The 16028-nt window shown below is 36.2% G+C and overlaps 1 protein-coding gene across 2 annotated transcripts; it reads left to right on the top strand.

Moving 5' to 3' along the window:
* The first annotated feature begins 3106 nt into the window (after positions 1–3106).
* On the top strand, positions 3107–15129 carry tp53inp2b (tumor protein p53 inducible nuclear protein 2b). Of its 2 annotated transcripts, none has more exons than XM_055188148.2 (4): positions 3107–3366; positions 5137–5491; positions 9849–9978; positions 10456–15129. In XM_055188148.2, the coding sequence occupies exons 2-4, from the start codon at positions 5368–5370 to the stop codon at positions 10706–10708; spliced, it is 507 nt and encodes a 168-aa protein (XP_055044123.1). In that variant the 5' UTR covers positions 3107–3366; positions 5137–5367; the 3' UTR covers positions 10709–15129. The 2 variants fall into 2 exon arrangements, with proteins under 2 accessions (XP_055044123.1, XP_055044122.2); XM_055188147.2 differs by having other exon boundaries at positions 9558–9978.
* The last annotated feature ends 899 nt before the right edge of the window (positions 15130–16028 follow it).

Genomic DNA, 16028 nt, shown 5'->3' with positions numbered 1-16028 from the left:
TGGGCTGCTCACGCATTACCATTGCGCGTGCACACATGACAACAGTAGTGGGGTGTGGCCAAAGGAGCAGCAGCTCACAATATGTAATGACCACCTCAAAACAGCACAATCTGAAAGGAACTGTAAGAGAGGCTACTAGAGATGGGTAACAATCTTTTCCTGCAAGCTATTTTGAGCAAACAACTTCTGAAACATGTTTTATGGAACTCATACACCTATTTAACATGTGGAAAAGAAGGCATAATATGGGCACTTTAATGTTATGATGTTTTTTGTTCTTGTTTCCCAAGCCTGCATGTTCATATGATCGTCTCCTGCATGGTCATCTTCCACACATGCATCATTACAACAAAAAAGAAGAAATCCTTAAAGCAACACTAAAGAGTTTTTGCTCTTTGCTCCCCCTACAGGTTAGAAGCAGAATTGTCCATTACCACTGTCGTAAATACTTCAGCATAGCTGGCTCTGATTGGATTGTCTGCCGTAAAGCAAGTTTTTGTAGTTTTCACTCGAACTACAGGGCCGCGACTCGACGGTTGGAAACTTCTTTAGTGCGGTTTTGGCCGATAGAGGGCTGCAAAGCGAATGTTAAAGTGCTGTTAACCCTGTTTCGAGTGGATGAACTACTGAAACTTTTTTGGAAATGTTATTTTAAGGTAAAAAAAAAACTCTTTAGTGTTGCTTTAAAGAACGGGTGCAGCCCTTGCAGTTGAATAAGATTTCCTAGTGACCAGGCCCAAAACAAAGGAAAATCTACAAACCTTGGTTAAAGCAACAGCATGTTGGCCTATGTAAACATCTAAATCATTTTACCAGCCTGCACTCAAACATTTTTTTTTACTTAATTGAATTGAGGTAAAACTTTAATTTTTAATTTTGAAATTAGTTTAGGTCTATACAACAAGAATAGATAAATTCACTTAACCCTCAAAAGACCTGTTATTCCTGTATACGTTATAGTACATTTTATAGGGGTAAAAATGACCCCAGAGTTTTAAAGGAGTGATTACCAAAATATCTACATTTTTAATAAATAATATATCTTTTTTTTTTTTTTTACTTCATCATACATTAATGCTGTGTTTTTTTGGGAGATATGAAGTATTTTTGTACCTGTTTAACGTAACCACTAAAACCACTAAATTCCTCAACTACACATTAGATTGCCTGTAAAATATCATATTCTTGTGAAGAATTCACATAAATTATTATCTAAATTTGATTTAAATCGTTTTTAGATATTGATCTATATGTTATGTGTTGAATGCAGCCATCAGGGTTTAAAAAAAACATAAAAGAATTACAGTTTATGAAATAAATAATTTCGACCAGCAGAGGCCCCTAGAGACCCATTCATTTCACTGGATGTGGCCAACTACTCACATCACTACTTTAGTGACACATTTTGTTAATTTATGTACATATAAACATTAGAAAAGACATAAAAATAAATATTATTTTAAATAGTCAAATTTTTTGTAGTTTTTGATGCCTTTTGAAATGTCTGTTTTTACAAAATGCCACAGCAATTTGACTTAATATAACTATGTGTGTTTCTGTGTGTCTATATGTGTGTTTTTGCCAAATTCTGTAAAAAATCCTGTCTGTGGCAGTCATACCTTTGTGTGTGTGTGTGTGTGTGTGTGTGTGTGTGTGTGTGTGTGTGTGTGTGTGTGTGTGTGTGTGTGTGTGTGTGTGTGTGTGTGTGTGTGTGTGTGTGTGTGTGTGTGTGTGTGTGTGTGTGTGTGTGTGAGTGTGTGTGTGTGTGTGTGTGTGTGTGTGTGTGCACGCGTGCGTGCGTGCATGCGATTGAGCATGTCTTTTCTATATTGCATTTGTGCTCTAGTACCAGGCCTACTTTTCTTTGTTGAAATTTTCAGATTTATTCTGGATGCATTGATTTTTTTACAAATAAAAAGAAAAAAATGATTTTTCAGAATCATTTTTACCCCAATGAGAAAACAGTCATTAACACAGTAAACAATTCTAAAAATGTTCTATATTTAAAAAAAAAAAAAACTAAGACTATAATGTCTTTCTCTTTACCTTAAAATGAATAAAATAACAATTTATTTTAAACAATACTCTCCAAAGCCAGATTGAACATGATAAAATTAAGTTGAGACAAAAAAAATATTAACTTGTTCTATTTAAGTAAAATGGAAAATGCACAAAAATATTTAGAATACAATCAATTTGTTCTGTTATTGCAAATATTGTCAGAAAAATGACAAATTTAACCTTAATTTTTATTAAATCTAAGTAAAGTATATTACACTGATACATTCATTAAAGTTTATAATTTACTTGTGGTTTCTTTGAAATATTGAACATGGAAAAGTGCTATAGACAATTTACAGAGGACTACATACGATATTACGAAACATAAATGCCAAAGTCAAACAACGGGGTCTTTAATTGGCTGCTGAGATGTCAATATTCAGACCACACTTTATGATTGGTTACTTTTGACAAGTGAGTCTTTCGCAAGAAACGCGGAGTGGGCGGGACAAGAAATATTTACAAACACTGTTTAAAGAGATATAACAACGCTGAGTACACAATGCTCATATAACAACGCTAAGTACACACTTCTCTGATCCTATTACCTGCACACTACTACCACAGTAAATGTATACCCCAGCCAGCTGTCATGAAAAATATTGTAAACATTTAAATAAGTGATATATCATATTTTTATCGTTATTTATCTTTAACTAAAGTATAATAAACACATATTTTGGGCATGCCATGTTAACTCAGTCTAGACCTTCAAAGTTAACCAGCAAAGTTATCTGCTTTAATATTTCCATAAAATTTTACTATGCATTGTTTTTGTATGTTAAGTGTTAAAATCTATACCTAAATTATTCTGATCTTAGCTACTCTTCAAAATAAAGCATAATAAAGTTACCCAATTTGACTCGACCGAAGACACGATCTAGATTCATTTTTTTTTTTACTAAAATGAAATGAAACTATATACCCAACCCCCATAGTTTTACATCATAGCTCTTGGTCTTGTGTAAAGCTCCGATTGGTCCATCTGCCAGAATGGGCGTGATCAGTTCGTTGCTACGTGCACTGTGACATCACGATCAGCTGTTTTGTACGTTCTGATCTGCGGATCAGCTGGGCGAAGCAATAACATCACAGTATCTGCCGGGAAGAAAACAAGCTGCAGATACTACGATTAAAACGTTGTGTGAATCAAAATTTACACGCAGACTTCTTCTAAGAAGAAATACATTTTCATATTTTTTGTGAATTTACTACCTCATATAAAAGAACACCCAAGATATGCTTTAAGATCATTGCCGTTTTTATTGTGTGGTCGTCGCGTTTACAACTTGAATAATCTTGCAGGTAAGATCGGAATCTTTTAAAACCTGGTTTGTTCTGATGAAACCACAAATTGAACTTATGTACAATGCAAACGATAATAGGAGTTATCTTTAAATTCTTACTTGTCCATAATTGTGTGTATGTCCTTATGTTGCAAATGATTGTGTTTGCATTAGAATCGTTATTTCGCACTCGTCGAATATAATGTCGTTTTAAGCGTGGATACGGGGTGTGAGGTTATATGAGCGATTTGTCAGTGCGCTGGTAAATATTATACCCTTGATCCGAGCTGTCATTGCTTTGACCCTTTGCGCTCTTTCTTTTGCCCTGCTCTTTACAATATATGCTTATATTCAAGACTTTGGAGTGTTTATATCAATGATCATGCTCTCTCTTTACTCATCTGTTTTGCCGCATATAACAACCATTAGCTTTCAAAATTGTACACATAGAATGTTTTTTCCATTATCTTGATAGACGTACTCTGAAATATTGAATCAACGTTGTCCCTTATAAGATATATGCATTACATGTGTACCCTACTTTTGATTATTCTATTATAAAACCACAGTCATCGACAGTGTTATGTGGTTGCTGTGACTGAAAACCTGTCCCTGTTTCCTTTCTGCTGTTACATACATCGTCCGCTAGTCTAAAGAGGGTGACGTCAGTTGCGTCTGACGCTATCACGCACCGTTTCGTAGTCGAGGCCCTGCCCACTGAACAGCAGCCATATACAAGGAGGCGTCTATAAATATTTAAACCATCCATGACCATACACGAAAGGCCACTTAGCACACACACAACATAGCGTACACAAATTCTGACAAGGACCTTAACAAAACAGGGAGTATAAAGAAGAAACTAAACAACTTATCAGTAACTATAACTTAACTAATAACAAGCAACACAAGGAGCAGAAACTATAAGAATGTTTTATATAATAAACATATAATAAAAATATAAGGTTAATAAGAAACAACAATAAAGGAAATATTAAACAATAAATAAATAAACTTTCATTCACCTCTATCATTTATCCATAATTCATATTAATTATTTGTTTTATTACATAATCATATAAACCATATCATTTTAGATTAGTCATGTATGTGGTGTATACAAAATAGATGCATATAGGTATGGATGGCCAGTTTAAAGGTGGTGTGTGTACATTTTAGCGGCATCTAGTGGTGAGATTGTGACCACAGGACAAACATGTGTAGGGATGAAATGCGATCTATAGAACAGTTTGTCCATTTAGGGCTACTGTACAAACATGACGGCGACTTCCAAATAGACCCGGTTTTATGTAGATAAAAATGGCTCATTCTAAGGTAATAAAAACAATACAGTTTATTATGTCATATTATAGTTATGTATATTATATTGCATTTCTGTCAAGAGATCATACTAAAAGTGGTGAAGCCCCTCTTGGTCCATTTCCCCTTTGTGAAAGGAAATGAATGACACAAAACAATCTCAATCTTAAAATTTTTATTAATTAAAAACAAATTATAAAAGGCAGGTTTATTGGTTGTAGGTTTGATTAAATATAAAAATGATACATATGATATATGGTAAATAAATGTTTTATAAAGTGTCATAAAACTGTGGCCCCAATTTAAAAAAACACTGAGCTAAATTTCCTAATCAGATTTTTTTAGAATATTTAGAACAGCTTTTCTTCTGACCAGCGATTTCTCCAAAGAATGATAACCCAATGGCCATTTAATCATCATATGATTCTCTTCACCAATTTTGTTCTCTTTCTGTCTTTGTTCATTCTAGATCTTTGCACAACGTGAACCAAGTGACACCTTCAATTGTATAGCGCCTTTTCTAAAACTCCTGTAACAACAACAATACGGCCAAGAAACCTGTGATCAACCTGCCCTCTGTTACATCTTTTAGAAAACAACTACATTATCTATAGTTCAGAAACAGTTTTTGTGAGATAAACTTTTAAGGCAGCTATCCCTTGGGAAATAAAAACTGTGACCTTCGAACACTGAGGCAGCCATGTTTCAGCGGCTCAGCGATCTGTTCTTCGGAAGCGTGGAGCAAGTTACTCCAGAGCTGAGTGGACCAAAGCCCTCTGTGACTGAGGCTGATGAAGAAGGATGGCTTCTAGTCAACCTGCCAGGTGAGTGTCATGAAGAAAAACATTGTCTTTATTGAAAGCTATGTCTATAACCAAGAAACGGGCTATTCAGGTGCCAATGTAAAAGTAACACAACTATTATTTCAGAATAGGCATTATGAGTTAGGAAAACATTAGCTCTGTTCCAAACCCTAGTGAGCTGCTCGAGATGTATAGACAGACTCCAGTTTAATTTGTTGTGCATTTCGCCATTTAGGATCCACCATCCAAACATTCATACAAAAAAAAGTGAAAAAAAAACATTGGTTCCACTTTTGCAACAGTTTACATCAAAATTAGCATCAGTTTGACACAAATGTCACTTGAAAGTAATAGAGATATGCAGAGACAGCTACTGATAAGAAAAGGAAAAAAATAAAGGTCATTTTAATTGAGAAAATGACAACTCGTTTATAAAAAAATTCAGTTCACAAGCTTTAAACTATATGTGTATGGCCTTGTATGGCTTAATAGATTTACACTGAAACTGACTATAAAATGAACTAAAAACAGAGTAACTATAAGAGGTTTTATAAATTAAAAAAATATATATATATATTTTACTAGAAGGCCACCGTCGTTTTGACCTCTACCCACATGACATCAAATGGTTGCAGTTCAAACATGTTATCTTAATGCTACAGTAAGGTAATTGTGTTTCTATCAGATGTAATCATGTCAAAAAAATAAGCTGTCAAACAGAAGATGAACTATAACAATACACATGCACAACAGGTGGCAGTATGTACTCGTTTTATTTGTCTTACAAGATGTCTACGGTTCAGCCATTTCAATTTGATCCGAAGCATAACATAAACGATGAGTACAATACAGAAAACTACAAACACCACGCTAAAATTGAAGACGATCAGATAGAAAAAGAGGTGAAAAATGTCTCTGCAGCAACTTTTCTTGTATGCCAACTGACAGAGAGAGTGTGTGTTGTAAGGAGCTGTGCTTTCTATCTATACCTGTTCAGGGTAAGCATATTCATTATACAACATTACAGCAGAAACAGATACTCATAAACAGTGGTGTGAAAAAATATTTTTTTTGCATGTTTGTTGCATGTTCAACATGCAGTTTTTAAATGAAGGAAGGAAAAAACAAAATCCAAACCCACATGGCCCTTTGTGAAAAAGTGTTTTCCCCTTAAACCATATAACTGGTTGGGCCACACTTAGCAGCAACAATGGCAATCAAGCGTTTGCGATAACTTGCAATGAGACTGTTACAGCGCTGTGAAGGAATTTTGCCCACTCATCCTTACAGAATTGTTGTAAATCAGCCACATTGTCTTGATGTATGCAGCCTACAAATGCGACCTCCGGAGTCTGCAGCCTTCCGATTTAGAGACTGCCACAGTAACCTCTTCTTCATTTAATTGTGGGTAACACCATTATCACCAGCTACTGCGTTGGAGTGTGAACCAGAGTTTGTTCCCACAAAAAACCTAGGAAGAGTAACATCACTTCTATTATTTCCGTTTTATTGGAAGCAACCATTTGATGTCATTGTCCCAGAATGCAGTAATAGCGGCGTCCATATGTTAAAATTGAGATCACGTTTTTAGTAGTATAGGGCATTTATAGCGTGCTACAGCATAAACGTCATTACAAACAGGGTACCTTTTAAAACCAAGCCCCCGAATTTTGAATGGAAAAACACGAACAAACAGAACACTACATCTACAAATACACTGACAGCAGCTTAAAGGGGACATATCATGAAAATTGTGTTATAATTGTGCTTCTATCAACCTAGAAAATATGAAAAAGAACAACCTGGCAACTTAGTTTTGGTAAACCATTCTCTGAAAGCATGTGAAAAAATAGCTAATTGAAATTTGTATCCCCTTGTGATGTCAGAAGGGGATAACACCGCCCCATAATCTGCACTATCCAAGCACTGCCATTTAGTGCAGAGATCAGCTCATTTGCATTTAAAAGGACACACCCCAAAACAGCACATTTTTGCTCACACCTCAAAGTGTTAACATGTTTTTTAACATGTTATAATGAATTATCTGTGGGGTATTTTGAGCTAGAACTTCACATATGTACTCTTGGGGCAGCAAATATTTATTTTACATCTTAAAAAAGTCCCCTCTAAAATTACAGCACAATATGGACATTTGCAACACCCTTTGAAGGGATAGTTCATCTTGGAATAAAATATGTTTATCAGCTTACCCCAGGCCATCCGAGATGTAGGTGACTTTGTTTCTTCAGTAGAACGTAGAATGTAGATTTTTAACTCCAGTCATTTCAGTCTGTCAGTCATATAATGCATGTCAACAAAACTTGTAACAAAATAAATAAAAAAATGCACAGACAAATCCAAATTAAACCCAGTGGCTTGTGATGACACACTGATGTCCTAAGACATGAAACGATCGGTTTGTTTGAGAAACCGAGCAATATTTATGTCCAACGGCACTGAGCATGTGCACATCATCTTCTTGTTCTTTTGAGTCTTATGGTGGATTGCTATCATCACTTATCAGGTTCATACCGCCACTTACTGTATCACGTGCACGTCATGAGGACGTATACTAGGGGTGAATCGATAAATGCAGATATACACTAATAATACGTGGCCGATAACTATTCTGAATCGCACAGCCGATATTATTCACAGCTATTTCATGTACTACGGCTTTTGATCAGTAAGTCCTAATCGAACTGAAATTAGTTTGAGTCATTTATAACATGCATTTGAGAAAGCAACACTCGTCAAACATAATCATTATACATATTCTTTATTATCATGAAAATACCTGAAAAGGTTTGAAAAACAGCAATATAAATATATCCTTAAGCCTTTTCCTGGAGCTGCGCGTCATAGCTGTGTGTGTGTATGCTTCTTCGTCTGCAGTGCATATTGAGTTTCTGCACCAGAGCGGCCTCTGGCTTGTGGATGTAGCGGCATTTCACCATAATTCATTGAGAAGCACAGCAAGCATTATCGACCGATATATCGGTGCACACCACAGACTGTAAAAAAAAATATGGACGTAGTGTCCGTGACGTCACCCATCGGTTTGTGAAGAGCTTTTTAAATCTTAAAGTAGGCGGTGCCTGCTGTCGCCATCTTGCGGATAACCGAAAATGGGTAAAGAGGTGGGACGTGAGTAAAGCAGAGGTGATTGGTTTCTGAAACCACGCCCGCCTAGCTAGATTGTAGTGACAGCGGTGGCAGTTCACGTGTCACTCAAGTGGCCACGCCCTTAATTACGCAGAACTTTAAGGCTTAATATAATTACAAACGGATGACTTACAAAACAATTCACCCCCTCACAGTTGTCATGAAGGGCAGACTTCTATATAGCTATATAGACCAAATACACTCTTTGTATCAGGCTGTAAACATATTATTTTCTACTGTAAAGTTGGGCATTTCAAGTTTGCAGTTTAAGTCACTTCTGTATTGGCTTCATCAGGGAGATTGAAAGATTGCCCCTCGGTTGCGGTATGCACCTCATTATACGACTAACAGACTAAAAGGATGGAGTAAAGAAATCTACATTTGTGTTCTACTGAAGAAACAAAGTCACCTACATCTTGGATGCCCTGGGGGTTTCACCATTCATTTTAAGATGAACTATCCCTTTAAGTCACGTATGGCTGCACGATTAATTGTTTTAAACTAAAATACATTCATTCATTGCTCTGTTCCGAAATGTGTCAAGATGCATGGCCAAAATTAGGCATCTTGATGAAAGACTGCCTATTCTTTGAAAAAGCCTTTTGGAGTGCACATACCAAATATGCTTTACAAAGTGGTTTACGTTGGCAACTCACTAGGTTTGGAACATTGTCACTATGAATTCATATGTTAGTAAATGGTGATAAGACTTTAAAGGGTTTATAAACACTAATGACAGTATTTCTATGTTTTTCTGTTGTTTCTGTACCCCTTCTCGTTTTATCATATTTGATTGAATTATTTTTTTACTTGTATGTGTGCTCATTGTACCACCATTCCCCACTTGCATGGCTTCAACCAAACTTTTGATATTTTGAAATACACCCTTATATTCATAAACCCTCTTCATCCTTCACTGAAGGCGAGAATGGGCCAAAGGCAGAATCAGTAGCACATGCCCATCCTCACAGTGAATGTCATACATCTAAAATATGTGGCTCATCACCTCATACCTGCAAAAAACGCAGAACTAGAGTGGCCAGGGTACAGGCAGGACATCCCACTTCCCCTTCCATATACTCTTCTGGCCCCGTTCCCTTGTGTCACCTTGAATCAGTAGAAGTGAATGTGGTGTTAAGCAAGCAGGGCTCCTGTAGTGACTGCAGCATGGATGAGAGCTGGTTTGTCACCCCTCCACCCTGTTTTACTGCAGAGGGAGCCACAGCGGAGGCCAGCCCCATGGAGGACCTTCTCATCGAGCACCCCAGCATGTCTGTCTACGTCTCACCTGGCCATCTCCCTGCAATGGAGGAGAGTGCCATCAGCTTAGCTGGGAGTGTGAGGTAAGTCTCACATCTGCTGTCTGTGTCCTCAATGCATTTACACATTTAACACATTGAGCAAATCTGGCATGTCATGCTTGTTATACGAACTGAAAGTTGACTGCTGTGAAGATGTAAGTGTACATTCATTGTCTAAAACGTGTACAAAAGACTAACAGCAACATTTAAAAAGTGAAAATGATGTAATGACCAATGTATGGTAACCCATACTTGGAATGTGTCTTCTGCATTCAACCCATCCCAGTAATGAACACACGCTGCAGGTCATGAACACGCACACACACCCTGAGCAATGGGCATCTATCACTGCATCACCCAACGAGCAACTGAAGGAATGGTGCCTTCAAAAATCTTATCAAAACGGGAACCTTTGGGTCACAAGCCCGACTCTCTAACCACTAGCCAGCAACAGTAATATAATCATTCTAAAGAGCCTTTTTGTACTTTAAATTAATCTCCATATCCACTCTTTTTTAGCAGGATGTCTGAATCGGCACTTCCCGTTACCAGGAGCAGCATGCCCACACGGGTGACACACGGAGCAGGCGCCCTGACTAAAATCACCAAGGTCTCCAGGGTTCAGAGGGCCAAAGCTCGCACTGAGCGTCGCCATCTGGGACGCAATCTCATGCAGCGCCAAAACCGTGCGCGTGAACAGGTCCAACGCCGTGCAACCCACACCCGCAACTCCTTCCTGCACCAACCGTGCCAGCGCAACTTCTGCCACTGAGGCACCTAAAGTTTACAATGAGGGCATTATTATACACAAACACCCCACAGCCCCTCTACTTTCTTAGTTACCCCTTTCTTTTACTGGTTTTGCATCGAGTTTGTTATGAATTAAGTTTGTCTAGCCCCTCATTGAGCACAAGGAAGTGCATGTATATCTGCTCCTCGGTTTTATCTGACAGCCCACCACAAAGCACAATTTCTAAAAAAAATTCAGCAAGAAGATGCATGTTTTCTGACTGTGGCCCCACTAAATTAGACCCCAAAAGCAGAGGTGGCAGGAAGTATATCTAAAATGAGATGTATGCAAATTCTGTAGGTAGCTCTCTAGTACAAATATTAGATCTAAAACACAAACAATTCAGTTGTATGATTCTGGCATAGTGGACTAAATCTTATGTTTCCTTTTTATACTTTCATATTAGTGTAATCAGGTAAATTATCCCAACCTTGTTGAAAGGTTTAGAACATAACCTATGAATTTGTTTTCGGGCTGCTGAGATACACAGATATCCAGATAGGATCGCCATGTATCTCATGTACTAATTTCACCTTAGTAAAAGCAGCTACTACATTGATCACTTTTGAAAACGACAATTAAAAGAAAGTATATAAAAAATGTGTGAACATGAAAAACAGACTAAATAGACGTTTGCAGAGCAAGACAATGAGTAGAGAAAATTCATTTGTAAAGAAGAACATTTTAAAGCATATGTTAAAACAAAAAACGCTTTTAAGTAGTAATTTTAACACCCGAAACTGTGTTTAAAACTATGCTATTACATGAGCTCTGTTGCAAACCCTAAACCCCTGACTCCCCATAGAAAGTAGCATCTTAGGTTTGCTTCAGATGCAAAGGATGTTCCAAAATTTTGCAGAAACATTTTATCTTTTGCAGATTTGGTAATATGCTATTGTGATGCCATCCCAGGAACAATGACGAGATAAAAATATAGATGGAAAAAAATGTCATTTTAAAATATATTTTGTTTAATAATTATAAATACAATAAAATAGTAAATCAAATAGCTATTGAAATAATGAAAATGACTTATTTTAACAAATATTTGTGCTGTGAATAGTTTCATTAGCTTAGCAACATGCTAAAAGTAAAATCTAGTCACAAAACTAAAAAACTGTGGCATCTAAAGTTGCCCATGAAGAGTGGCTTAAATAAGTTATGAAATGTCCTACCTTGGAGGGCAGCAACCTCTTCGTCCCAATTGCCCTGCGTCCCAATTCGCCTATTAATTTCAAATGGTGTTCAAAATAAGAATTAATATGTCCCAAATTGTAGTATGTTTAAATGAGTATCATTACCTGATAGTACCCGCATGGCCTACTATTTCTGGTCAAAATTCAAAGTGTGGATCCAAGAACACTTTAACGACTGACCAAGTTTAGTTACACTGCACTTAATTAATAAATCAATTCAGCAATTAAATTATATGTTAATTTATTAATAAAGTGCAGTGTCACTAAACTCCTTCAGTGAGATGTTGGTATCAGTCATTATAAAATAGTAGAAATAATAAAGGAAATAATGAATGAAGAAAAGCTGAAATGCAAGAAAGAGTTGTATTTTGATGTTTGTTAACGATCACAATGTTGTCTAGTAGTCAACAACGTTCACTTCCATTATGTGTTAGTAAGTATGACCCAGTATATATATACTTTCCCATAGCAAAAACAGTGCATACTTTTAGGGCATTGTAGGCTATAAGCAGGCAAATTGGGATGTAGCAATGGTCTTTCAGCTTTGATGGAGGGTCCATCATGACATAGCTCAAAGTATGGCAGGAACGCGTTACTGAGAAGATGTATTTAGTGATTTAAAGTTATCTTTTAAGTATATTGCTCTTTAGCGTTTCCTTAAAACATAAACATCTAAACATGAAGTAGTTGCATGTCAACATCCAATCTACACATGGAGAAGATCATAGGGGTGTCAGGGCAGTGTGCAATGTCATTTCAGGTCACATTATCAACATGAATACAGAGACATTACCATGTGATATGGATTATTATAAGTTTTCTTTGTGGAAGAATGTTGTTGGGTGCATCTCATAAAACCATGTATGGGTCATGTGCCCTCGGATAAATAGATTTATATAAAATTGTATTTAAATATTAGTACTTATAATCACACAAAAAGTGTAATTGACAAACACAGGAGTTTAAATTAGTCATTGCTGCAGAAAGTACAGGGAGGAGAGAGGGGATCGGCAAATGACCACGAGCCGGGAATCGAACTCGGGTCGCTGAAAGTGCAAAAGCACCACATGTCGGAGCGCTGCCCACTATACCATCGGTCAGCGCTGACAATTAAGTAGTTTTTACAAAACAAACCTTACAAAAACATTACTGGTGTGCATTTTGAGACAAAACAATAGCCCTTATATATGTTAAGATACGTCAGTTCAAGATGTTTTTAAATGAAGGCAGCTTAAACAGGCATGTTAGTCTGGGACAAGGATAAACTCTGTCCGGAATACCGCCACATAATGTTAACCCTTAAAATAATTTCCAGGACAATTTCCTGTTCAGCACATGCTTATGTGAGAAATAACTGTGAACACGGATTGAAAGAAAACTACTGATGTTGTTTGGTCCTTTTCTCAAATAATCTATTATTTACAAAAGGCAGTTTGTTGCATTGATTATAATGTTTCGTTATTATCAATTATAAGATTGTGCTTTACTTTTATTCAACATTTTCATTGTAGTCTAATTGAAATTTGTTTGTGCAAGTTTTCAGGATCTTGCTTGTGACAGACCATGCACACATACTCTTACACTAACACAAATGTTGAATCCTAAAATGTGCACTTCCTTAATAGTCAGTGAATACTCTGCACATTTATGGGAATTCACCACATTGTGATCTATCTCATATGTGTATTCAGTAATGAATAGACTAACAATGGTGCTAAGAATATATGACTGTTTGTACATTTATGAGACATTTAAGAGAGAGAGTCTTAGGTTTTATGAAAAATTATGGTATTTAGCAGTAAGCTGTTTTGTTGTAATGGTCAATGAGATGCCAACATGCATGGGTTGGGGGAAAAGCTATCATAAAAGGTAAACAAATGCAGTTCAGTGTTTAAGTTATTCATTTAAAAAACATCTTCCCGTTTTAATGGCATCGTTTTACTTTATATGTAAGCCTATTGTTCCACATACTTGAGTAGATATTCTTCTACTTGGTGTTGTTACTACAAACCAACATTTGCCATGTTGTCTTTACCACTGTCTGCTATACCTTGCACCTCTTGCATAAGGAGGAAAACATTTGATTTTACATGCAATTTTGTTTCATTTTCTGTTTAATCATTTTTGTTATACTTGTTTATAGTCTTTCTTGTTACTTGCCAAAATCAGTACAATTATTATTGTGGTAGTAGGCTAAAGCTCTATATTAACAAAACAATGTAATTATATATAATTGAATTCTAAATGCTTTTATTTCTTTGTTTGAATGTAAAATGTGTGAACTTTATCAATACCCTACAGAGATCCCTGTAAGAATGTCAGTGGTGTATCTAGAAAAATCCAATGCCCTGTAGCCCTACAAGGGTCCTAAACATGGTCCACTTAAAAGCTGTCCTCTCTTCACATGGTTTTCGTAGTAACATCTAGTGTAGTAGATGCAGTGGACAATGCAATATTATATAATGAACATAAAAACAATGATCTCTGCCTAGAGATCCACCACTTTTGTTCACCATCACAGCTAGACACTATATGTTTTGTGTGTGTGTGTGTGTGGGTGTTTAAGTGTGACTATTTAATTTGTAGAATTAAGATGTCTGGTAGTCCTCACAAGAGGCTTGTACAGCTGGCAGATATATAGTTATTGTGATTTAAAGGAATAGTTCACATGTTAATGAAAACTATCCCATAATTTATTCACTCTCATTCCATCCCAGGTGTATTTAACTTTGTTTCTTCAGCTGAACACAATCCTATTGTATGGTTTTGCAAGGCATACTGCAGTTGACCACCTTTCAAGGGCATGTAAGAGCAATACGTAATGGCATGAGGGTACATAAATTATGAGATCATTTTAATTTTTCCAATAACTATACCTTTAAAGGTGGGTAGCAGGTTGATTTAAAACATGAAATGATCAAGGACAACAACAAAAAAAATGCTTCATTTTGTTAATAGAAGAGATATTCAACTTAGTAACAAAATACAAAAAGAGTATTAAAAATGATTGCTGTATGTACCGGTAATATCTTTGGCGATTGTGCCTTTTCTGCACTATTCTGCATGGTTTTCATGATGTGCCAACTGTTGATTTCATCCATATTACATGGGCATCAGAGACCTATGCAAAATACTACTATGAGTTTCCAGCATCCATTCAGAAATGCAGGTACCAGACTACAATAAACACTCAGGATGAAACTGCAATCTGTACTCATTATTTGTGTTTCCTTTTAGACAAATGACACCAAAACACATTATGGGAAATTAAAACCATATTCAAACAATGAAAAATATAAGAAACCTTTTAAAAATTAATTATACATCACAGACAAGGCTTTGCTAAAGCCAGGACTAGGCCTTCAATTCAGATGTTTAAGCATGTTTAATAAACATGCCTTGGAAAAAACCTTTACCCCTGTGCACCTTGAGACAAATCAATAGCTACTGGCATATTTTAAGATTTGTCTGTGCAAGTTATTTTCAGTTGAGACAGTTTAAACGCGTTTTAGTCTAGGACTAGCCCTAAGCCTTGCCTGTGAAACCAATGTCACCACTGTTTTGTTAGTGTATATAGATACATATGTGGGTATTTATGTCCCTAGGGTGTAATTCTATTAAAAACTAATCAAATCTAATAAATTTAAGCATCATTAATTAGTAAAAAACAAAAACAAGCCTAGACTTTTTATAGTTGCTCTTACTAATAATTTTATTACATTTTATTGGTGTTTTGTGGTACAATATCAGTGTTTTGGTGTTGTCCTTTACTAGAGTTTTCACATGTCGTGCCATATCTCAAACATTATTTATCACAAATTAATAAAAAAATAGGTGCATATGAATTAAATGTTACTTGAACTAATAAACTACATGCACAGATTAAGCATATATATGCATTTTGTGCTTTATTTTGCGTAATTTCTACCTGTCCCATGGTTTAGCTGTCATTACCAACACGCTCTGCATAAAGGGACTTTCCCACTGTTTTTTATCAAAAGTTTATTTGGTAGCCATGGTAAACCTAATGACATAGTGGAGCACATGGATTTCAAGCTGCAAGACTGATGCCTTGATGTCCAGAAAACTAAGTAAATCTACTCTTT

Source organism: Misgurnus anguillicaudatus, chromosome 13, assembly GCF_027580225.2.
Source record: "Misgurnus anguillicaudatus chromosome 13, ASM2758022v2, whole genome shotgun sequence".
NCBI lineage: Eukaryota > Metazoa > Chordata > Actinopteri > Cypriniformes > Cobitidae > Misgurnus > Misgurnus anguillicaudatus.
Note: the sequence above shows the minus strand (reverse complement) of the source record. Positions and strands in the feature narration are given on the sequence as shown.